The following is a 26,561-nucleotide window of genomic DNA, read 5'->3' as shown; positions in this document are numbered from 1 at the left end:
GTGGTTAATGTATCCTCAGCCAATGAAACTCATGCAGGAATTGAGCCTCTCTCTCTCTCTCTCTCGGGTGGATGGGAAGAGATGGTTTGGAGTGGGCAGAGACAGATCCAGATGATCCCCAATATAGAACTTTACATTTTATGTTTCTATACAGAGAAGATATAAATTTAATGCATAAAATAAATATCCCAACTAATTAGACTTACAATCTCTACATAAATATTCTTCAAGTCCACTCTTGCTATATTGAAACAAAATACATATTTGAATATAGTGTCAATCATATCTTAGATTAGAGTATATAATCAGTGCATGTTCTATCTTATTTATTTATTTATTTTGTAGTTCAATATATTATGCAAAGCCAGAACATTGGGTTAATCAAAGTTAAGTTGATAAAAAATATGTCATAACATTTGAAGGAATGATTTCAGGTAATGGGATGTATCTCTCTGCAGAGAAACCTGCGGCTGTTGTGCCTAAATCAGCTTGCTAGCAGTGAAAGGAGGAGGAGTTTGACAACATAAGCAGGACATGTTGTCCAGTTGCAGGGTAATGCTGTTGAGAAAAAGAACCAACCCCTTAACACATCATCTGCAGAAGCAGGCAACACACAGTGTGAGCATTCACAAACAAACAAGACCAAAGGGCAAAAGGACGAATAGGATGAACAATGAACAAGTTACACAAATCAGTGATTCTAATTTTACTTTCACTGGGTCAGTAGGCTGAAATCAATATCCGTTAGGTACTCCATAATAAGATATGTGCTAGCTTCTACATTTTTCATGCTGTTATCTGACAGATACGGTATCAGTAAAGCATCTAATATTTCTTTCTATCTATCTATCTATCTATCTATCTATCTATCTATCTATCTATCTATCTATCTATCTATCTATCTATCTATCTATCTATCATCTATCTATCTATCTATCTATCATCTATCTATCTATCTATCATCTATCTATCTATCTATCTATCTATCTATCTATCTATCTATCTATCTATCATCTATCATCTATCAACAATCATCTCTCCCCCCTCTCTAATTTTAATTTTGCTTGTATTTTTCACCATAAGGTAAAGGTAAAGGTTCCCCTCGCACATATGTGCTAGTCATTCCCGAGTCTAGGGGGCAGTGCTCATCTCCGTTTCAAAGCCAAAGAGCCAGCACTGTCCAAAGACGTCTCCGTGGTCATGTGGCCGGCATGACTAAACGCCGAAGGCACATGGAACGCTGTTACCTTCCCACTAAAGGTGATCCCTATTTTTCTATTGCATTTTTATGTGCTTTTGAACTGCTAGGTTGGCAGAAGCTGGTACAAATAACGGGAGCTTACTCTGTTACGCAGCGCTAGGGATTCGAACCGCCAACCTTTCTGATCAACAAGCTCAGCGTCATAGCCACTGAGCCACCACGTACCTCATTTTTCACCAGAGAAAGTGATTTTTCCTTTATCCATATCACTCCCCACTTGTTTTTTTTTTACAGATTACTCAGAAATAGAAAATAAAATTAAGATGTATGACCAGATTCTTTTGCATGCCTCTGCTCTCTTGAAATGGGCAAATTCATAGATGTTCAAAATCAAAGCTTTGATACATGATATTCCATGGGTCTTGTACTTGATCGCATGGTGACTCAGAACCTTTTGCAATGCTAAATAATGACTTGAGCCTGGCTCAAGTTTCAGTATCTGATCCATTTTAGCACAGATAATAGGCTTCTTTTTTTTTAAAAAAAGATACCTTCTCATTTTATTTGAAGTAGGACTTTAACACTAGTCATTTAAGAGAAGTAGTAGGTTATAAATCTTAAAGTAACAACCAAAATTGGAACAAATGGGAGAACAGTTACAATATAATTGCAGCTAGAACATTAAGAGTCTCCATAACTATGGGATTAATACAAGAACTAATGTCGACCCAATTTCTTTGCTACAGAAAACGAATTGCAGGGATGCTTACTTTCAAGTTCCTGAAGCGAGTGCTTCCTTCAGAGAAATGCCAAGAAGAATAGCTGCAAAGCAATGTAATTAGATAAAGACGTTTTACTTGGATCAGGAAGACCTAGTATGTTCAAGTTCCATTAAGACTATGCAACTTTGGGTCAATAACGCTGTCCCAGACCAACCCAATGTACCTTACATGATTTTGCTGTGTAGACAAAATTAAGGTCAGCTCTTCTATAAATTCTCTTGAACTCTCAGGGAAAAAGGTAAAATATAAAACCAATAGCACTAGTAAGATAATACATTTAAAAGAACTGTGATGACATTGACTATGAGTATGTGTTGTGATGAAAACACAGCTAAGTTGGTGGCTATCTACAATCCCTTATTGTTAGATACTAGCTTCAGTTATAGTGGTTTCCACCAAGGTCCTCTGTTCCAGCGGGAGCAGAGGTTAAATCTCATTGGTCAAAGGGTCTGACAGCTCCCCATAAAAGGGCTGCTGTCAGACTCAACCTTCGCTGGATTGTTCTTACTTGTTGTGTTATAATAAAGAGCTGTTATTACCTTTAGCCTTGTGTGTCTTTCCATTACCCGATCTAACACTGGCGACGAGGATGGGATTGGAAGGAAACTAGGCGAACCAAAAAGAGCGTAGCAATCCAGCAAGTACATCCAGCCTGGAGCTCAGCGCGGCTTCGAGCAGCCATTTTTGAGCGGCAAACTCAAAACGCCGTCAGAACACAAAATGGCCATGCATGCCCCACCGATTCCGTATGATTTACTTAACAACAGTGGCAAAAGAACTCATAAAACACATTTCTCACTTAGCAACATAAATGTTGGGCTCCATTGCAGTCGTACGTTGAGGACTATCGGTAAATGTCGAGGAGATTATAGTTCATGCTTTGCTTCTGAAAATCTTAGATTGAAGTTTTAGTTTAAAACAACTATTAAACCAAATTACAATTTTATAATGAAAAAATAATGGTCACTTAACTAAAACCAGAGACTAAGAAGTATATATCATAATGTAGTTGTTTCAAAGATGCACTAAAGCATTACAAACCTAATTTGTGGAAGTCATGAATTTCTGGATAGATATTCAAGCAAAAAAAGAGGAAAAAAGTGCACTGGAGATCTACAAATCCCCAAATACTGCTTGCTAATTACCATTTTATAAATTAGTACCAAGGTGCAGTTTATATATTGACATCCACTGCAACGGTATGCTGCAGTATTTGAAAAGCTGCATTGTGCGCTTTAAAATATGATGTTTCTGATGCATCAGCATAATTCATGCTTTTTCAGGACTTTTTTTCTGGGATCACTCCAATAGTGTGTACACATACACAAACACACACACACACACACACACACACACACCATTCCCTTCAATTTGTTAAATAGAATTGCTCCTGAAAAGCAGTACACATATATTGAAATCTAACTTGGAACTAAATCCAGCAAGCCTTTATCAGCAATACTTGGGAAGATCCTGGCACATGCCAGAATAAAAACTCAAGAGAAAAATTTCATCGAAAGCTCAGCCAGACTGCAGGTTATCTCTCTTTAAGCCGTTTCTCCATTCTGCTAGAAGCATGTTACAATACTACAAATCATTACGCATCTTAAAGTGGCCAAGTTTTAAAAACACGGAGATGCAAACTTGTAATTATTTGAAGATGGGGCAGGTTTTTTTGTTTAACAAACTGCATAGTAACAGGTCTCATAAGCAGAATAAGCTTTTCTTCTTCTCCCTCCATGTATTTTGTATCAAAAACAGTAGTTTAAACAAGAGTTTAAATTTATTTATCAATGTGGGCCCTCATACTAAATTCAACAGTAATTTTCAAGTAAAAAGTGAAATAGTACTTTCAAATGTTCATGAGAACATTAATGGAGAAGAGTGAAAATTGCTAAAATATATTACTTTGAATATGCATAATACCCAGCACATTAAATAGCAATAGTAACTAAGTGGTCTAAAATAATATTGATTAGCAATAACAGCATTGTTATTAAATATTTATATTATTGCAGTGCTTATAGAATCATTTACAAATTGTCCCTTGATCCGCTGGTACATCCTCATTTCCTGATTTGAACTCTGATCAGCCACATTAAGACATTTCTTGGAGTAAACCATATTCAATAAGCTGGCTGGATATGTCATGTATATCCTGCTTCAACAGCGCAAGGCAAGAAAAGCAGAGTGCCAAGGGAATAACGTACCATGAACAGCAACTAATCCTGGGTTTTGATCTTTCAGATTTGAGGATGGTTGTAACACTTGCCGCGATATACCTGCAGTTTAATTTAACACCTGGACTATTTGTGTTACCTCATGGTAACAATTATACAGAAGCAGCCACCTATCAGTACATGGCATTTTATTTTATAAATGCCAACGGTGGCTGCCCTAGAATACTGATTTGAGATGATGGAGTTTTAAGAGGAATGCTATGTTTGAAAGGTGGAACCACCACAATTTTCCACAATGCACCTGAGTCCAGAAAGTATTATTTTACAAGCAAGCATCATGGGCAGGGCTGTGTAGGCTTCCAAAATGATTTGAAAAACAATGTACAAAAATGTAAGCAAAGTAACCTTTAAACATAGCTATATCTGTTTTCAGAAAACTTGAAAACAGTCACATCTTTCTTTCGCATATGGCAAAAATGTTAAAAAGCACATCACAATCACATTCTAAATGAGCAAATATGAAAATATTCTATTTACAAATCCGAAGACAGACTATTTATATAGTCAATACATGACAGAGTTGCATACAGAAAGTCTCAGGGGTTTTCCCTGATACTCACTCAGAGGGCACTGTTCCATAATATGTCACATATCTGCTTTGGAATATCACAGCTACATTCCGACATTCCATATGTATAGTCACATCTATTTTAAAGAGAGTATTGCTTACCAGTTTACTCAAACATAATTACAGCAGAAATAAGACATTTTATTGTTCATTCAGTGAAACATGGTTAAGTAAACCACAGCTTAGTGCAATGGGTGAATCTGGTCACTGAGCCTTTCTGTCCAATTTCACTGCTAATTTATGTTAGGGATGTAACCCTGGGCTTGGCTTGGCAATGTATATAAGCTATATTATTTTACTGTTACTTTAAATGATTCAGAGATGTAATTGGTTTGTTACCTCAAGCAGCTATAAGAGGGAGCCAGAATGGTTGTTAGATTTCTCTCTCTGTTTTGTTAGAAGCTGATCGGTGTATTTTGAGGTATTGTGGTTTGCTACTGTTTAGCTATACTTTGTGTGTTAGACTGACTATTTTGATAACTGAATTACTGAACCGTGTATGACTTGGACTGTTAACCGGACTCTGAATACCTCTATATTTCTACATGTTAAACTACTATATTTTTATACTATTCAGTGTCTCTGTATGCTGGTTTGTGTGTGTTATTCCATATCACTCTCATTACGCTTCTCTGCATACTCGCTCTCCTAACGGGAAGCTTAATTACTTAACAATTTTCCCTCTTTCTTTGGGGCAGATGCTTATCTCCTATTAGGAAATGCCAGAAAGTGCCCCCTCCCCCGGAATTCTAGGGCTGGTTTACTTAAGTAAATAGATGACTGACAAAATAATACAAACTTCCTCTAGGACCAAACTATATACCATTTGGAACATTTCTGGTCATAACGTCCAATGTTTTCATTTAAATTTAAAATCAATTGTTGGGATGATTCTAAATTTGATTTGAAATGAGGTGCAAAGAAATCCTTAGAATGGAAGGTTTGGTCCTAACCTAAGTAAAAAAAAATATCCTTATGCTTTATGAATATATGTGAGTTGCCAAATAGAAAACTATCTTCATCTGATAAAATAAGATCTACACTAAATATCACCTCTATAAGCTGCTTCTTTGCTTACTAAAATTTATTTCAAGGTCCCAATTTGCATTATTTGCTTGTCTTTTTTATGTTGATATCAGAGTAATGGTGGTGGGTGTTGATCTTCAAAAATTTAATAAAGCCAACACCGTTTAAAAGCAGTACCTGAGAACATTAAAAAAACAATGCTCCATTTTAAAGAAAATAAAAATAAATAAATAACTAGCAAAGTTAAAGATTGTTTGGTCTTGGAGTAGCTATTACAGTATTCTATAAATATCTTTATAGTAATGGTTTTTCAGAGTCAGGCACGCTTCTTTCAAGCTAAAGAAATGTAATTTTATAGCAATTATGTTCAGAAATCACTTTCAAGCCCCTATTATATGTTTAACATATTATAAACTTTTATATAAAGCAAGATTAGTTACTTTAAGCTAATAAAGAGTTACCAAACATTATTTCTTTACAGTTCATGAACAAAAGAAAGACTTTTTTTTTACCAAGTTGCTTTTCTAATTTGAATATTTTGTGTTTTCCTTTCTATTGTATGCATATTATCAGGCATGACACTATTAAGAATTCAGATAAATATCACACTTCAAATATTCATACTCAGCAGCTGAACTTTCCCCTATTACTCTTACACAGATCTCAGTTCACTGTTAAAAGTGTTGCCCTACTAACCTTTGGATTCCTCTACATGTACAATAAACACAGGGCTGGTACCATGCATCAAAATATATATTTATAGTCATATCTGCATCGATAACGAACAACAGAGTAATATAATTATTATTAACGAGGAGCCTTGAAATAGTCCATATACACAATGCAGAAGGGATTACAGCCGTAGTGGCGTAGTGGTTAAAATGCAGTACTGTAGGCCACTTCTACGGACTGCTGGCTGCCTGCAGTTTTGGTAGTTTGAATCTCACTGACTCGAAGTTGACTCAGCCTTCTATCATTCCAAGGTTGGTAAAATGAGGACCCAAATTGTTGGGGGCAATATGCTGACTCTGTAAACCAATTAGAGAGGGCTGTAAAGTGCTGTGAAGAGGTATATAAGTCCTATTGCTATTAAAGATCCAGCTGCTATTTACAAATTCTTCCTGTAAATGCAGTAAAGCCCTAAAATTTAAAAAGGAAAACTTTTCAAAAGCTATCTCCACATAGGGCAACAAGCTGATATCAGAGAATACGTAAGCTAATTTGCACTGAAATGCAGTGGAGGCAAAGAGCTAAATCAACCAGAAAGTCATCAAGTTAGGGCACAATTAGGAGGTTATATCAGTGGTGAAATTCTTTTTTTTTTTACTACCAGTTCTGTGGGCGTGGCTTTGTGGATGTGGTGTGACTTGGTGGGTGTGGCAGGGATGGATACTGCAAAATCTCCATTCCCACCCCTTTCCAGGGGAATGATACTGCAAAATCTCCATTCCCACCCCACTGTGGGGCCAGCCAGAGGTAGCATTTGCCGGTACATTTAGAAGCAGCACATATAGAAAACTCTACACCTTCTTTTCTTCAAGCCCAGACTACATCTTTTAAAAACCAGTGACCAATAATTTTTATACTTTATTCAACACTTAATTCAGTCATTGGGTTTATGCCACCATTTCTATGCCAGCCTTTAATTGAGACATCAAGGCAGTGTAGATATTCAACAATACAACTCCATTGGACACTCCTGCCCCCCCCCCCCATTTTTTACAATAGACAGAAAATTGGGAGATAAAATCATGCGCTAAACAAAACTCTACGTAACAATGGCTTCTGGAAAGAAATGTATCAAATTACACAGAATCCATTCTTCAGTCTTATGGCATTAACACTCTAAGTCATACATGGAAAAACACTTTTTGGGAAAAATAATATTCATTGTCAATATGCCATAAGACTCACCCTGAACATCAACGGCACAGGAGCAGTTCATACCAATGCGTTTTATGCATATGAAATAAGAAATCTAATAATTGATTATAGAATATAGAGTCAGCAAACTTTGCCATATCATATTTACCCATTCAGAATTAATTTAGCTCTGGACTGCATGTACATCTCTAAATCAGTGGCATTGCCACAGGAATTCACACATCCCCATAATACACTAACATCTTTGTGGTGGCTTGGAACAATAATTACTCAGCTAACAATATTTTCTCAGTTCTGATTCCAAAAGCTCTTTTCACTACTTGAAGAACATTGATGACATCTTTATTATCCGGGTTAATGGCAGAAGGCCCTGGTGAAGTTCCATCAAAATTGTAGTAACTTTCACCGCAATTTCAACAGAAGACTGCGGGAAATACATGTGTACCTCTACATAATTGATAAACAAGTATAACCTTAAACTGGAATCTTACTTAAATTTTGTATGTATTTATATGCTTATGGCTTTCATAAAGTTATTACCCATAGCCGAGCTTTTCAGTGAACTGATATCTATTCAGAGATGCTGAATAGAGATTCATAATCCAGAAATTTGAAATTCTACTTCGGGGGCCTTTAGTGTTAGTGCTTGCAAAGAATCTGTTTTGTCCACTTATAAAAATTTAGGGCCATAGCCTGCATCAGCCTTAGATATTGGTTTTGTCATCAAGTCATTTGTTAACACTATAGGTAGTCCTCAACTTACGACCATTCATTTAGTGATGGTTTGATGTTACAATAGTACTGGAAACAATAACTTTTTCATACTTATAACCACTGCAGCATCCGCTTGGTGACATGATCAAAATTCAGACGCTTGGTAATTGGCGTGCATTATTAATAATATGAACTTCCAGTCAGTATTGGTTGAATAGGTTCTTCATGAAATTAGAGAGAAACATTAAGTAAGATACCACAAGGGATTAGCTTTGGGGCTTCAACTGTAAGGTCAGCTTGTTATAAAACAAAGAACCAGCCTTTTCAGCACCTTTCTTATTTCAAAGAATTTCAAATTCTACCACCCAGAATTTCCTCAAAGGAGAATAATGCTAAAATCTATTTTCATTTTAAAGTTTGTGACCAGTTGAAACAACCAAAGTGGAAATAGCAGATAGTTAAGATCCAAAGAGGCTGACCAGTGGAAGTTCCTGTGCTCTACAGTGTATGTATACTGAAGGTGTTAAATAGAGAAGGCTTTTTTTTTCTTTTTTAAATTATATATATATATTGCCTGAGGACTTGTATGCATAGTATATTTGTTATTTCTGTAAGTACATTCTTATTTCTCCAAACCTCAATGAGGTTGTTTTGTTTTCTGTATAGTATTTTGTTGGCAAATACATGATTTGGCTTGAGGCTCAGATCCCAATACATTCCCTATGTACATTTAACATTAGTAATCTTTTTTTTAATTTGGCTTTTATTAGATCGGGCTTTTGTCTATCTAGCCTAATGTTGTCTCATCTAGCAGACAATTTTATGCTGAATAGACAAATAGCCTGATCTAATAGAACCTGAACTTGCCATTCTTAAGTCTGGAAATATATAGCCTTTATATATCCAATGTAACCTTTTTTTTAGAGCAAAAGTTAGATTTCCTGGACTTTAGAATCTGAAAATTGAGAAAACAGCTTATACTGTCAGGATTGTTGGAGATTTGCATTCACTTGGCCATCTCTCATATGAACCATGTGAACAGAAATGCCTACTCTTGTCATGGTACGATCTGTCCCTCTCATTATATAGCCCCCTACTTAATGGATTAGGTGTCTGCGGAAGAAGTGGGATCTTGCCCTCTCAACATTTCTGAATGGCAGCTCACAACATTCCTCATCACTGGCTATGCTGGCTGGGGCTGCTGTAAAATGTAGAAGAACAGCAACATTTGGAAGACCTCAGATTCCATATCCAAATCCTAGTTTTGTGAATGTCTGCCACCAGGTCTCGGAAATTAACCTTAAATTCTTCCTATTCATTTCTGCCTAAAAAACTCCATGTGTGCGAAAAGAAGCTGGTCCAATAGTTAGCATAACATGCTTAGTTTCTCTAAATTAAATGCTTGAACACCATTTTAGACAGCCTCCCAGAGCTCCCTGTATATTATCTCTAGCCCTACTCACATGTCAAATGGAGTTAACTGAAATGTCCCCTCAAGTCTCTTTCTACATGCTGTCAGAAAGATTCATTGGGGGGGGGGCATGTCTCAGAAGTTCAGTTTCTAGATGGCTGCCAATAGGAAAGAAATAAACCAATTGATTCACAGCCTCACATTATATCAGTGTCCTGAACACCAATGGATGCATTGCTTCAGGAGCAAGGATTCTCCTGAAAAAGTTCCAAAATATACTGCAAACAACCATACTGAGAATCCCCGATCTTGGCGATCTTATATACTTGAAAATAAGTTCAAATATTGGAAAAATGCTCGCTGCATTCTCAACAACCCTTCAAGCGATTTCCATAACTATACATTTTTAGGGGAAAGCGTTCTCTTCTTCTCTGCTGTTCTCTGACATTAAGTTCATGTTTATAATACCACGTGGATGGTGGGAAGGCTTGGTATGAGGACACACATATATTTATCAGAGCTATGAAAAATGACTGAAACTCAGATATTTAGACAAAATTCATGGAAGAAATTAGCACTGTGCATATTATTTAGAAGCCTTTGTTCTGAAGTGTAAATCGTGTTGCTGTTTATTAGGCTTTATTTAATGATGTACAGTGCATTTGGAAAGTATTCATATCTCCTTCACTTTTGTCAATTTTGTTATGCAGCAGCCTGATTCTACAGTTGTTGAAATTCATTTTTTTTCTGATTAATCTACACCCAGTACCCCATAATGAGTGAAAATGGAATCTTAGAATGTCTGTAAATTTATTAAAAAGAAAAAACTGAAATACCACATTCAGTCCGTTCACTCAGTACTTTGTTGAAGCACTTTGGCAGTAATTACAGCCTTGAGTCTTTTCGGGCATGACACAACAAGCTTTGCACATCTAGATTGGGGGATTTTCTGCCGTTCTTCCTTGAAAATCCTCTCAAGCTCAATTAGGTTGGATGGTGACCATTGGTGGACAGCTATTTTAAGGTCCCTCCAGAGATGTTCAATAGAATTCAAGTCAAGTTTAGGACATTCACAGAGTTGTCTCTAAGCCACTCCTATGTTGTCTTGGCTGTGTGCTTTAGGATTGTTGTCATATTGGAAAGTGAACCTTCGGCTAGTCTGAAGTGCTGAGCACTGTGGAACAGGTTTTCTTTGAGGACATTCCCGTACTTTGCTCCATTCAGCTTTCCCTCAACCCTGACTAGTCTCCCAGTCCCTGCTGCTGAAAAACAACCCCACAGCATGGTGCTGCCACCATCATGCTTCACTGTTGAGATGATCTTGGGCAGTGATAAACGGGGCTTGGTTTCCTCCCAATATAACATTTAGAATTGAGGCCAAACAGTTCAATCTTGGTTTCATCAGACCAGAGAATCTTGTTCCTTACAGTCTGAGAATCCTTCAGGTGCTGTTTTGCAAACTCCAAGTGGGCTTTCATGTGTTTTGCAACAAGGAGAGGCTTCCGTCTGCCATAAAGCCCAGATCGATGGAGGGCTGCAATGGTGGTTGTCCTTCTGGAACCCTATCCCATCTCCACACAGGACTTCTGGAGCTCAGTTAGAGTGACCATCAGGTTCTTGGTCAACTCTCTTATTTTAAGAGAGCTTTTGCCCTTCTCTCCCAATTGTTCAGTTTGACCGGGTGATCAGTTCTTGGAAGGGTCCTAGTTGTGCCAAACTTCTTCCTTTTGAAGAAGTTGCCATGAGTCAAATTCCAAACAATTCTATCTCGATGACTGAGAATTTTCACTGACATCTACTGGAATATATTTGATGTCTTCATTCCAAGTGTTTAAGGGTCTGAATATATGCTAGATTTCTACCTTAGCTGTATTCTTCTAAAGAAATGGCTAGTGTTTTTTTTCTCTTTATTTTCTTTTGTGACAGCCTAAGTCCTTTTCCTGTTTCCAGCTGAACATCCTTACTTCCTCTTATGGGGTCAATTGCACATATGTCCAACCTTGGCAACTTTAAGATCTGTGGACTTCAAATCCCAGAATTCTACTGTGAGTCATGATTGGACACTCCGGTGTAGGATATCCATGTCTTTGCCATGCCACAACTTCACAAACACAATAAAAGCTGTTTAGTAATCCCTACAAATATTTTTTTTCCAGGTAAGCATGGCTGCAGCCTGCTCCAAAACTTTTGCTGGCATTCAGAATTCCATAATCCTCAATTGAATTGTAAAATGGATTCAGCAAATCAGGCATTAAAAATGCATTTTGCACTAGTGAAAGAAACCATTCCATTCAATGAGACCAATGATATTAATACATTAACATGCTGGAATGTTCTTAAGATCTGCAAGCTCATGACTTCCCTAATCTGCTATTCTGCATAAGTACAGAGAAGCCAACTCTCTAAATTTGCCACCAACATGGTATATTCTAGAGAGATTCAGATAGCGACCGCCTCGAATATCATTTGGTGGTGCTGTCATCAACCATGTATTGTGCTGGGGGCTCTAAGGAAACCTTCAAATAACTCAAAATACGCATATTTGGAAGGTACCATTAAGGAAATTCAGTAGTGCACATCTTTCTTACATCCCAGAGTCTGGATGCAAAGACTATAGTCAGTCGTAGTTTAGCCACAGTTTATTGAAGAAATTACAAATGACACTTCCGGTTCCGGCGGCTACGGCGACGGGCAAGAACTTTGCCCGCTCCCGCTCTTCGGTGGGCTTCCCCCGTCTTCGGGGGGGCACAGGACACCCCGGAGAGGCGTCCTGCCGAGGGAGCGGCTCGCGGAAGGCTCTGGCACCGGCGGCGGCTGGTGGGGGCTTCTCCGCTTTGCTCCAGGCACCGGGGAGCAGTTTCGGAGGGCGCGCCTGCGTCTCGCTCTATGCTGATCGGAGAACGCAAAACTGAAGGAAGCAGCGGCGGTGCGGTGAGATGCTTCCTCTCTTCATCCCCTTACTTTTGAGTTGATGGACTTTTCAGTAATTTTAAAAGTTAATCTTTCGGATTTATTCTTGGAGGAGCGGCTGGAGGGGAGGGGGATTTCCTCCCCCCCTTGGACAAGTGGCTTGTAAAAATTCTGCTCTCGCCCCCAGGGGAAGGAGGAGGGGGGAGAGCCAACTAATGATGCCTCACCCCAGTAAAAGTGTTTTTCATGGGACTTAGTTCCAGAACTTATTGATGACCTGAGAACTTTGTAAACTTTTAAAAATTTTCCTATGCCTCTGAGCCCAAAGCTGGCAGGGCAAGATGGCACACTTCCGTTGTCTTCATGAACTGTGAAACCTGACTCCACCTTTAAAATTCAGGCTTCCGGTCTTTGTCTCCATGTCACCCAGAGGAATCTCTTGTGGATTGTTATTTCCTGAACTCTTTGGAGAAAAAACTTTCATCTATTGCTAGATTGACTAAAGAAACTCCCACCTGTTTGGATCTTCTGCCTCCTGGACTCATCTGCCTGCTCTACCTCTCCAGCTGCCCAGTCTCTACACTGACTGATCTCTTTGTTTTATAAACCATGTCTCCAAAAAGACCACCCCCTGGAAAACCTGGCTTTGCTACTTCTGCACCGACATCTGCAACATCCAGTCCTGCCACACAGTCAAAGATTACAGAACTGATGCAACCTAAGAGTACAGAGATGGATTTGCAACAAATGCTCCAGCAACTCATACAGGGCCAGGAAGAAATTAAGAAACAATTAAAAGAAATGAAGGAAGAAATTAAAGAGAATCAAGTCCAAATTTATAAGAACTCACAGAGACTGGACCTTGTGGAGGGTGGGGTGGCGGAGGCGAGAGGGGGGGGTAGAGGCTTTACAGAAGGGAAACAAAGAACTTGATATCCAACAAATGAAAACAGAGTTTGAGAGAATGTCCTTTTATCTTAGATTTCAAAATGTAATAGAAGCAGATGGGGAAAATATAAGGGACCTTATGACTAATATTTTAGCTGAATACATACACAAAGATAAACAGCAGATGGAATGGGAGATAGATCTGGTCTATAGAGTGAATTCAGCATATGCCAGAACACACAATGTACCCAGGGAGGTTCATATTAAATTCCTTAGGAAAAGCACAAGAGATGAAATTCTGGGTGTACAAAGGGGGCAAACATTGACATATCATGACAGGGAGATAACCATCCTGAAGCAGATCCCCCAAAAAATTAGGGAGAAAAGGAAAAACTATTCGCAATTGGCGAATAAATTATACCAGAAGGGGGTGTGGTTTAGATGGTTGATGCCAGAAGGTATGCTGATATTCTGGGAGGAGACAAGAATCAGAATCAATACACCCATAGAGGCACAGGCCTTTATGGAAAAAAATAAAGCGAACCTAGAAAAAACAGAAGACACCACAATGGTCACACAGGACACGGGAGGGGCCGGAGCTCTGCCAGCGGGGGGTGAAGGGGCAACACCAAGAAAGCTCAGATCACAAAAATGAATAAGAAAACCACAATGTTATAAACAGACCGAAAGTAATAATGAAATTATATCTAGACTATATATCATAACTATATAAACTGATTGAAAACTATATTTTCTAGAATTAATATGCTGATTTTTTATGATTATGTATTAATGTTTTATATTTAGATGTATCCTATGAGTTTGGAGGGAGGGGGCGTCTGCCACACTTGCAACTGCCAAAATTTGTAACCATTCCACTTACCCTTTTCCTTATAAATGTTTTAAAAAACCAATAAAACTTTTTGGAAAAAAAAAAGAAATTACAAATGACAATGAGGAAGACAGAAACCATGATTTAAAACAGCTCATCAAAATAGTAAAGTTAAAAAAATATCAGGTCAGATAAGGTAGACATGCTCCTAGTGAATGGCCCTAGTCTATTCCCCTAAAGATTGCCATCTAATGGGAGCTAGGAAGTATGCATTTTCTGCGGCAGCTCCTGTCCTCTAGAACACTCTGCCTGCCCTCCCCAAAAAACACTCTGCCTGCCCTCCCCCCAAAAGTTTGGCAGTCCTCTACTCTCTTAGTCTTCCATAAAGCTTTGAAGACCTGGTTCCAGCCCCCCACCCCTGCCCCCCAGGCGTTGGGATAAGATTGGGTAATTGCAAGTTTGAAGTTTGACTTGGCACTAGGTCTTTGTTATTCTCAGTGTTTTAATGTGTTAATATGTTTAATTTTATAGTTTTAAAGTAATTTTATGTGTTGTTTTAACTTTTGGATAGGAGCCACTCAGAGCTGGTTAGAAGATAGGAGGCTATATAAATGTTTTAAATAAATAGTGGGAAATTTCTACCTACAAGTGAAACAATTTACAATCCCATTCTTTTAAAAGAATAAAAATGGAGAAAAATATTTCATTCATTTAAGGTTCAACTTGTTCCCTCTTTGTTCATTTTTGCTGGCATGCCAGCAAAGGATATATCAGTGGTGTTCAGAATCCAATATTCTATGTTCACTGAGGGTATCAAAATCCTACATCAAGTAGGATTAAAAATAGCTTTGGATTGACAATGAACTTTCAGTGTTTATATAATCTTGTCTTTTTGGGGAGAAGGAATAAAGGAGAATATAGATTTTTCTCAGCTATTGATTGCTACAGGATAAAATGGCTCTTCATAGTACTAACTAGTTAAAAGTCATTTTTTAACTGAACAAAATCAGCATCAAGCTGAACGGCAATGTCTTTTTAGTAATGCTCCATGCTTGATATGACAAAAGTGCTCTCTATTCTTCATCTTAAAATATGAAGCTGAGACAGATTTTCAAATAGGCAAGGCGGCAAAATTATCTACTTACCTACTACAAGGAAACATCTAATTCAGGGTAAGAAGAACTGAATGCTAACATTTTAGCTTAGATCATTTCAATTCTGGATACATATTAATTACCATATTTATTAAGTATTAAGTAAGGAAGAACATTTTTACCAATGGGAATGAAATTGAAAGGGATTGAAGGCTGCCTGAGAGAATTATCTTGAATAGATATTGCATTTATGTGATAGTAATTTATGTGCATCTGTAGAGCTAACTAGGAAATAGTTAAGCCCAGTTTTCAGAGGCCAGTTTTTCCATGGTTGAAGCTAAAAGATTTAGGGTTATTTGGGTGGCAGAATTACAGGTTGTTAGTATCTCTGGTGGTTCTGGTGCAGAATAATCCAGACTAGCAGGAAAGAATGCTAAAGCAATTTCGGCATATAATCTAGGAGATAGGACTGGCTCCTAACTTTATTTTTTTTAAAACTACGAAGAGTGCAGTTAATAATCTGACTGAATTTCCTTACAGATGTCAGGAAGCCATCTTCTACTATTTCTATCTCAAAGGATCAACAACTACCATGTTTCCCCAAAAATAAGACAGGGTCTCATTTTCTTTTGACCCCTGAAATCAGCGCTTGGCCTTATTTTTGGAAAGGTCTTATCATTTTTGAGGTGTAAGTTGTGGCGAGCGTGGTCACCTCATGGCTGCTGCTGTGTTGCAATATTTTCAGGGCGGGCTTATTTTTTTGGGAGGGCTTATTTGAATGCATGCAGTCAAAAGCCCGATTGGCCTTATTATCCGGAAGTCTTATTTTCAGGGAAACAGAGTAGCTGAGTAGGTGATGGCAATCCAGAGCTGAAGTTACAGATATGTCTTCCATTTATTAATTGCCTCACTCAGCAACCACTCACAATTGTGACAGTAATGTAATTTTATGACCATCCTCACATTTATGACCTTTGTAGGTCAGTAAAGCAAAAGAAAGCTGAAGCAAGATCAAAAGCACAGTCCTGGTTTCACTTAGCAAACACTTTTCTTAATGACCAAGTTGTGAATCCCAATTTGGTCATTAAATGAGATCTACCTATACTTAATTGAAAAGCTCTCAGTGTGAGTTTCAACACTGAAAAATAATTGATTTAAGCATCTTCTGAGATTGTATGATGAGATCAAGTTTTAGGGACTGATCGGAAGAAAAGGACTTCTGATTAAATTATGAACTGTATTAGTGAACTGTGTCATGTAATGAAACTGAAGGACGGTCAAAAAGTTTTTTTTTACACAATGCATAGTCAAGCTTTAGAATTTTTTTTACACAATGCATAGTCAAGCACGGCATGGTGCTACCTATCGAGTTGGCTGGCTTGAAGCAATTAATTGAAATTGCGTGGATCGATGATTATTAGTCCTGATGGCAGTGTGACTTCAATGAAAGTCATTGTTGAGAGATTAAATTCCTTGTGTGTTTGGTTAATCATGGTGAGAACAGATTGCTATACTAGATTGGTCAAGAGTCTTATCCAACAGGACACCGCTTATATTCTTAACCAGCAGTGTCTACATTTATCTTACCTTTATCTTATATGTGAAGGAGATAATATCCTGGGGGCAAATAAAAAAACTTGAATAGGCAAATATTTTGAGTCCTTTTTTATTCATTACCAGAGGATTATTGGAAGACTAAGTGTGAGATTTTTCAATGTGACTGTTTTGTGATGAAGTATTCCATTTTAACTCATCCCTAGGTATGGTTTGCTGCGGACTGGACTTGGATTGTCCAAGATTAGAAATATGCTGAATGAATAATTCACACTTGAATAACCAACACGTTTATCAGCACTCAGAGTCTGCTTTAGCATTTGAAAAATGATAGGGCATTTGATTTACATTTGAAAGAATAGCCTTTTGTGGATAGTCTGCATACTTTCAAAGAAAAGGCTAGCATGATTTCTTACAGATTAATGAACAATAAGTACCCCAAGTAGATTACAGTAAAATGTAATGAGCAAAGCAGTCTCATGATTCTGGACAAACCTGAGTCATGCCATTTAAATCCTCAAAGAGAGTACTATTACAAGGGTGACTGCCATTGGAAAAGATATGATGTCAAAGGGAAACACAAGAGACGGTATTTCAGATAAAAGACAGGGTCACTTTCATGAGCTCAGGCAAAGGGCAGGCTAAATCGTGACTGGGTGGCAGGAGTTCAATCTGAGTCACAGAGATCAGTGGAAGACCTTGATCTTTTTCAGGGTGAGCCATATTTATATAATATAGGAAAGTTGATGCAAGTTCATATTAACAAATCACTTCAGTGTCAATTACAAGAAGATGGAAAAAGTAAAAAAAAAAAAAAGAGAGAGAGAAAGAATGCCAATGTATTTCTGACGACTGGGGACAAAACTGCTGAGAAAGTATTCTAAAACCTAGCTTAATATTAGACTTCAGATAGCATCTTTTTTCTTTTGGAAAAATTCAGTTTTGAATTGGTCAAAAGCAAAACAAAATCCCAGAGTTGCCTTTGATGTAGATGCTTATAGGAGTAATTGGCATATAGAAATTGTACGTCATCTGTTATCTATACAATCGTTCTTTTATAAAGCAAGAAACTCCATCAGCAGTACATTACAAAAATGGAACAGGTAAATTAAAAAAATGAAACGCAGGACATTGAAAAGTAGGACTACATTTCACACACACCCCAAAAAAAACCCCAGATAATAGATGTTTATAAAACAAAAACGGCTGCATATAATAAGGTCTAAAATATATATCTCTATATATATCTACTGGATACAGTCAATTTACTCTAGAAAAATCTAAACAGTTTGTATCCTTTCAGAAGCAGAAACGTCTTCCTTCTATATGCTTTCTTTTGGCTGGAAGAAGCACATTTCATAAGTATGTTACTTAATTTCTGGAACATCATCAGTTACAATTACATCCAAGATGTTAGACTAAAAATGTTTAATCATGCTGAAATGGAATATGCGGTTCCTTTCTCTCCCTTCAATTGTGGGCAAATGTTATTCTGTGTTTTTTTCTACTTTTAGTTTTCCTTTTCCTTATTCACTTGTTCATCCCTATAATCAATAGACTGACTTTTCATTTGGAGTAAAGGAAAACATTCCTGGCAGCTTCTTTTTCTTTCCACTAGAGGCTATGCATATATATCTTCTGTTCCATCTTCTAGCACTTGGTTGAAGCTCCATCCAGACACACACAAAAATTCTTCTCATCGTTACTGAGATAATTAATTACAGGGAGTCTAATGACTTTGTTATGAATATTTGTATACAGCAAACCCAATATTTCTGAAAAATATCCCTTGGGTCTACATAGTGATCTATAACTTTAAAAGGCATATCATTGGTATCTTTAGGAAATGGAATAATTCATATACATAACAGGCATTTCAAAATTGATAACAATTATTTATATCAAATCATTTAAAACAGTATATAAATAATGTAGTCATTATCAGTACATTCAGCAAGTCTTTATTAGAAATAAGGATGAAAAAAATTCATTTCATTCCATGCATTTTTCAACTCAGGTGTTACACAACACTCTTTCCCACAATTCACACATAATTTAAAGACCACTAACTTGTTCTTTCTAATTTTTTTCTCAGCATATACTATTGCTTCTTTGTTACCTTGCATTTAAAAAGCCCAAGAACACAAGTAAACTAAGGGTAGAAGGTTTAGGATTAGGTAATTTAATTGTATTATTAATATTAACTGTGTGTTAAAATATATTGTGAACTTAAAATTTTTAAGGATTAGAAATTGTGTGGATTTTGAAATATAATCCTGGGATTGACTAGCTCTTGTTAATATTTGGTTTGATTAGTAGTTCTAGATATTTGGGATGTTGAAATTATGGTGGAATAATGAGTAATTTTTAAAATATTAAATATAAGTGACTTAATAGGGGATAATAAATATATGGTGAAAATAAATGTTACATATGCTTAAACGAATTAATGGAAAAATGAGAAAGAACTGTAAAGAGAGGATAGTATTGTTGAAGTTGGAAGATTAGGATTATATATATTTATTTGTATTATCATTGTTAGCATTGTTTTAAAAGGACATTGACCCAGTCAATACACTGTCCACAAAATATGTATGATGTGAAAGGAAAACTGTAAATAAATATATATACAGGGACATCATAGTTTACAATCCTGAAAATTACAATGCAAACTAAATATTTTGTGACAGTTTGTTTTGGAGAATAAGTAGAAACTCTGACTTCTCTTTATGTTCCCCCTTTAGTAATTCTTTGTCACTTTACCCTTTGACCCAATATTCAGCAACTATTTATATTACAACTTTCTTAATCTCTCTAGATCTCTTAGGTTCTTTTAAGAGGCTGGTTATTTTTCATTCAGAAACTACTATGAAAGTGACTCACAGAAGCAACAAAATCCAGATGAATCACTAAAGTGATTACTGAAGAACCAATTTAATAATTTTTTGTATCATGTCAGATAGAAATGATAGTTAATTCAATAATTATTAAAGATAAGTTGTTCTAACATGTATATTTCCCTCTTAAATAATAACTTTAGTTTTGTGCAATACAGCATAACTACCATGCTGTTATTCTTTAAAAGTACAAAAAACACTTGGCAATTTATTCTAAACAGAAAAATAAATTAAATGGAAAGTACCTGCTTTATAAAATATTACAACCTATCTGACAAGAAGAAAAAGTGAATAATGACATAATAGTTTATATTAGCAAAATAAAGACTAGCGTCTTCAATGTTTTAAGAATACAAAACCATTCATAATGTAAAAGATCAGTTAATAGTACCCAACTCCTGCCCTCACCAGTTGAAAAACTGTTTCCCACTCACAGCAACCACAAAAAGTATTTTAATAATTCATGTGTTTTGCTTCAGAGACATTATTTTTCTCTTTGTGTAAAATTAGAAGATTTGGTGGAATCTTTTAAGAGATAAGACATATTACTATTTTCTTTAATAATTCATTAAAGATATTTTCCAATTCATATAAATTAACTAGAAACCAAATATGAATCTTTCAAATATTTCAATCAATTACACCTGATGGCTTTTTAGGACAGAGACTATGAAGCTATTCTCTTATTTTTAATATTATTTTTAAAGTAAATTCATTAGGTTGCACATGTTGAATAAGCTGTTTTAATATGGTGCGATATTTTTCAATTTTGAAAGTCTTTTTTAAAATACATACATTTTAGTTTCTGCAAAAACTCCCTATAATTGTACCTCATAGGAATTCAGAATGTAACACTGAAATTTCCATTAAAAGTGTGAAATCAAAATTAGAAGCACAATAATTATATAGATTGTCCCATTCCAATAATTATTCTATATATACTTATTATAATTCATAGTTACTGAACAAATTATTTCTTCACCTAATTAAATACTCTGCTTCATTTTATTTTAAAACAGATATTGAGAATTGATATGCTGTATACTACTTGTCTTCTTCACAAATGTAACATATAGTGAAGGCAGAAATATGAATATATATTGTATAAATTACTGTTTAAACTACAAAGCAGAAAATTTGTCATTTTTTAAAATTTGTGAGTAATATGGTCTTTAGTCTCTGGCTGTTGACCCTATCTTCAGTATTGTTATATTCTGCCACTGTTTTCAAAGCTTAGGTGATTCTTATAAAAAAGCAGTGCCAAAGTAATTAAAAAAATTGAAAGTGTACATTCAAACTTAAATTCATACCTACAACACCAAGAAAAATGATACTTTATAAGACTTTGCTTAACAATTCATTTAATACAGTGCATATATTTATATTTGCTGACTTATAGATCCCATCTAATTTATTGAATGGGAAATATGCAATTGGAGTGGACAGCTGTGAAGTTAGGATCCAGCAGCATCTAAAAGACTAGCTCTGGTACTATATTGTGAAATAAACTATGCTGATCAAAACCTATAATTCTGATAATGGCAGTATTTTGACAGATAATCTGCCTGAATGTACTTAAGTTCTAAACTGTCTTGTGTCCAATACATTTGATTGCCTATAAGGTACCTGTTGATTTATGTTTTAATGAAATATGTATTGAAACAGAAATGTATTTTGGAGTCATTAAAAATTAAGTAGAATTCTGGTTTTCAGAGGGTGCTTTGTATAGACACTTTAATTACAGAATGTAGTATTTCAAGTTATTTCCAGACAACACTACAATACACATCACTTTTATTTCTCTAATCAGATTTAAATAATCAAGCTTAATACACAAAACTGTAAATTTTACACTCTCATGCCATACTTAGCAAAATATCAACAATGTTAAAATGCACCCTAAATACAAATTTTATCTATTTGTTTAAAATGATTAATGTATATTAACTTCCAGTATGAAAATAACGTATTCAAGTATATAATATTTCTAACCTATTTAAATTTGGCAATATTTGCATCTCATCAAAATAGTTGCCTTGCAATCATTTTTTTAAAATCATCTAAAAATAGCTTAAGCAAAGGACAGTGATTTGGATTTTGAGCACCTCATAAAAGTTAATGCAAACTTCAAGGACTTCTAAACCTCTAACTAAACTCAAAGCATGATAATATTCCTACTGAGTATTATCAAAGATTCTATTCTTCTATTTTGAAGCATGGAAGAAATTTTCTTAAGTATAGACAAAGATACACCATTAGTAACTATATAGTTAGATGGAAAACAATAATTCTGACTGAAGTAATCAAGAATATATAATTGAAAATAGTTACAATTTTGGGGCATCTGATAACAGTGAATTTGAGAATTTTAAGTACCATATAAAGGACATAAAACAAGACAAATTTATACAATTAACACCAACAATTTCTCTCCCAAAAAAATCAGCATTAAACAGTTGTCACTACAACAATTAATGTAGCAATAACTGTATGTCTCCAATTCCCATATTTTGGTACTCTACCATTTTTAAACACATAGTATCACAAAAATATTTGTATAATTGGATGCAATATTTTTATCATATAATTCAAAATATTTTCAGCTATATGAAATTATATTTTATTGCAATCTACACAAAACATCATGCTAGAATCTGACCATATATCATCAATCATGCTACTTCTACATTAAAAAAATAGTTACAAATGTTTCAACTAAATCTAAAACCCAATTCACACTTGTCTCAGTATCAGTTCTAGTAAGTACAATGAATCTTACTTTTATGTGAATGTGCATAAAACTACAATAACTTTTTGAACTTCCTTTGGAAAAGTAATTACAAAGGCCTGGATCATATCATGAGACACAGGAGCAAGGGTTTTCAAATAAAAGTTCTAATAGACTGAACGTATTTTGGAAATGCCACACTAATGAACAGATAAGTTCTGAATCACATTACACATTTTATGCTTGTGACTTGATAACACTTTGAAACAAATAAAAACTCTCTCACATTTACACAAGTATTTTAGAAGTCAACTTTTATACTAAATTTAGATTTAAGACAATTTTCTTTAAAAAACATATTCATGTACCACATATTTTTGGAATTTAAATTTTAAATGTTTCATTTTTAAACATTGAAACTTTTTCTTAAACATAAGCTCAAACATAATGTTGAAATGTATAGTGTTCTCTAACTGAATGAAGAATCCTTTTAAGATCTTCAAATCAGATCAAATCAAATCTTTATTCAGTTATAGACCAGAAAATCAAGATTTTCAGAAAATTGGAAATCATTTGACACTCCCAGGTGCAAAAAATTTTTTTTGATTTCATTACAAAACAATATAAAGGCAGAGTTTTCCAGAGCAACAGAGATAGTCAGTTTTCCAATTTGCTATACAAGGACTAGTACAAAACTTACAATTTTAAATAATTTATATACAGAATTAAAAGAAGTTTAAAAAAGACCAATAACATTATTCATCCATTCCACTGTTTTAGTAATTTGGAAATAAACTGGAACAGAACTTTGAATGCAAAAGCATTTCAAAACTGTGTAGACAGTTATAAGGATGAAACAATTATCTGACAATATCAATAAAATACATTACAAATAATGGGTTCAAAAACATTTCACCGCCCTCTCATCAAAAATACTACCATTTTTTGGGAATATGCGTCACTTAGAACAGTGGAAAATATCATGCCAACATAGAATATAGGAAAACCAGAATAGCAAATTAGAAAACACTAGTATCATCCCATGTAACTCACATTTCTGCCACTGATTACTACTTTTTGAAAAAGTACCACAAATAAGACATGGTTTATACAAGTCACATAAAAGAAGCTTTTAGAAATAAAGCTTCCCCACATAGTTGAGGCTTGGAAGCAATGAAGTAGCTTTGAATACAAGTTCTCCCAGATATGCTGAATTACAGTTCCCATCATCTTCAGCCAAAGTTGTTTTTATATTTATTTTATTGAGCTAAGAGCTAATGTATATATATATATATATGTCCCTGGCCATATCTTTATATCTGGTTGACTGGGTACTAAAATACCTATACAACTTAATCCCTGTGAAAATCAGGGTCTCAGTTGAGAATCCTAAAAAGGTTTTTTTAAACATAAGATAACATTTGTTTTACAGCATCCTTTAAAAATAATAATCAGGTTTATTTAAAAACTGTATGTCACAACCACATGATACAGGAGGAAACTCTTGTGATTTCCAAGAAACAAAAACAACTTGTGAACAACAAAAGCAAAAATGTAACTATTAAAAGTATTTTCAGCACTGCAGTTTAAACTTTAAGATGCAACTTTCCGCTGCTTGTTTTTCTCCACCTTACTAATAATTTGTAATAACAGGAAGAACAAAGATTTTACCTTAATTTTTTGGGGACTGAATAATCCACTTCCATGACTTTGCCATGCAACTCTGCTTTACCTTAAAAGTAAAAATAAAAGAATCCATTTCCAAGTGCAAGAGAGTTCTGATTGCTAAGCATCCAAACTCTGTCGCAACTCACAGTGGGCACCTCATTTTTTGATTACCGGGAGTTGATGGTAGAGAATGAAAAATGAGAGAAATTTGATGGGGGGAAATAGGAAACAGTCATCCTTTGGGGAGTAAAAAACTCCCTTAAGCAGAAATGGGCTTTGAAAGCATTTCAGGCATGCTGTGGGGGAGGGGGGGAGCCCTCTTTGTTTCCTCAAGTGAACTATTTGGCCAAAGAAACTACTTCATCCCATGCCCGTGGAAACATTTGACCGGGGGGTGGGGGTGCCCTTCTGTCCACCAGTACCTACAACTGGGACCCTTCACGCGGACTCTTGGCCCCAGCACCGCGGTTCAGCCCATGATTCCGAGCCTGCTCCGTTGGTGGGCGAGCGGACCTTCCCCGCCCCCCGGCCCATTCAGGTAGATTTCTTCTGCCCAAACTATTCTCAGGACCGCAAGCAAACGACCAAGGAGTCAGCAGACAAATGGCCATATTAAAGGGCTGGTGCTTAAACAAGCTGGGCTCGCCCCACCTGGGCTCCGGCTGACATTCAGCCCCCGGAACGAAGCGGCGAGGTGCGCAAGAGAGCGAAGGGCCAACTACTGCAAGTGGTTCGCTCCAGGCCGGCCCGCTCTAACCCCATGAACGGTCCCCCTCGTGGGGCTGGCCCAAACGTCCCTTCTCCGTCAATTCAAGCCGCGCTCTGCTCGTTCACGGTGTGACTGGCCGGCCTCAGGGCTGCGCGTCACTCCGGGCCCCCGGGCGGATTTGGGGCTCTTTGCTCCGGGCTCCCGGCGAATTGGGACAGGGCACCTCGTAGAAAGGTGCCCCAGATCTAGCGGATGCCGGGAAAACTAAAGGGAGCGGTACCCCGCGCTCGGGAGCCGCTCAATAAAATCGGAGAAAAAAATCAGCGAAAAATCCCTCCCTCGCCCGCCGGGCCGCCTGCTGAAGCGCAGCGCGCTCAGGGCGAACGGGAAAGGGCGCCTAGGCGCGGGCACCGGCTCAGAGGCTCTGGCGGCAGCACCGCCCTCTGAGAAGCATCCAGGATCGCTTCGGTTCGGCCAGGAGGGGGGCACCGGGTCCCCCTTTCTCCGTCTCTCGCGGGGGAGCGGAGTAAATAAGGGAAAGCCCCCCCCCACCCCCTGCGTCAACATCTCGCCAGAGCAGGGCTTCTCCCCGAGACACTCGCTGCCCTGCCGGCTCCAAGGGGCCTGGTTCATCCAGACGGAAGGCGGAATAGTGGCCGGGAGCCAGCCGGGGGAGAGCGGGGGGAGGTCAAGGCAAAGAGGTATCTCCGCACGCCCTCTCCTTAGTCCCGAGCGCCGCGCTTCCTAGCTTACCGGAGAGAGTTTCGATGGCGCGGATGGCCCAGTTCTGGTCCGGGTAGTCCACGAAAGCGTAGCCGGACTTGAGCAGGACCTGCCCGGTGAGGGGCAACTTCCTGTCCCCGAACAGCTGCCGGAGCTCCTCGGCAGTCACGGCCGGGCTCAGGTTGCCAATGTATAGCTTCTTCATCGTCCGCCTATCAGGAGGGGGAAGAGTCGGAGGGAAGCCAAGGCCGCCGCGGCCACCCCCTCCTGCTTTCCTACCACCCACCCACCTAGTGAAGCTCCAGACCCAGCACCTCCCCGCCGTCGGCCGGCCCAACCCAGCTTAGCCGCTCCTCCTAGCTGCTTACAACAGCGCCCCGCAGCCGGGTAGGCAGCGAGAAAGCCAACGGGCGGAGCCCAGCCCAGCCCCGCACAAGCCCTCCTCCCTCCAGCTCTCCGGGTCCTCGGTCCCGCCTGTCTCGCCCGGGACAGACAGGGGGCGGCGGTTGGGGCAGCGCTTGTCCTGCGGAGACCGGACACGCACACCACACACACACGGAGAGAGAGGGAGAGATGGACAATCCGCGCCACGGTCAAGCAAGCCCCACCTACTCTCTCTCCTTTCTCGTAGCCAGAAACAAGTAGCCACGTGCTCGATTGGGATTTGCTTCGCGCGCCTCCTGCGCCGGATGGCTCTTCCGATGCTCGCGCGGCAACTCTTGCCGCTGTTTCCCC

At 37.5% G+C, this 26,561-nt stretch overlaps 1 protein-coding gene across 3 annotated transcripts in view; it reads right to left on the bottom strand.

Annotated features, from left to right (window-relative positions):
- Window positions 1-26,326, bottom strand: part of IGF2BP2 (insulin like growth factor 2 mRNA binding protein 2) — a 72,575-nt gene extending 46,249 nt beyond the window's left edge. Inside the window, exons 1-3 of one of the 3 annotated variants that reach the window (XM_081954474.1) lie at window positions 26,195-26,326; window positions 25,857-26,038; window positions 24,398-24,458 (exon numbers count right to left, since the gene is read on the bottom strand). In XM_081954474.1, coding sequence (XP_081810600.1) covers window positions 24,398-24,458; window positions 25,857-26,031 — 236 coding nt within the window. In that variant the 5' untranslated portion in view covers window positions 26,032-26,038; window positions 26,195-26,326. Of the gene's footprint in view, window positions 1-24,397; window positions 24,459-25,856; window positions 26,139-26,194 lie in introns of those variants that run through there. The other 2 variants (XM_081954473.1, XM_081954475.1) reach the window with 2 other exon arrangements.
- Between the last annotated feature and the right edge of the window lie 235 nt (window positions 26,327-26,561).

The sequence above is a fragment of the Natrix helvetica genome (assembly GCF_964273705.1).
Source record: "Natrix helvetica genome assembly, chromosome: 5".
NCBI lineage: Eukaryota > Metazoa > Chordata > Lepidosauria > Squamata > Natricidae > Natrix > Natrix helvetica.
Note: the sequence above shows the minus strand (reverse complement) of the source record. Positions and strands in the feature narration are given on the sequence as shown.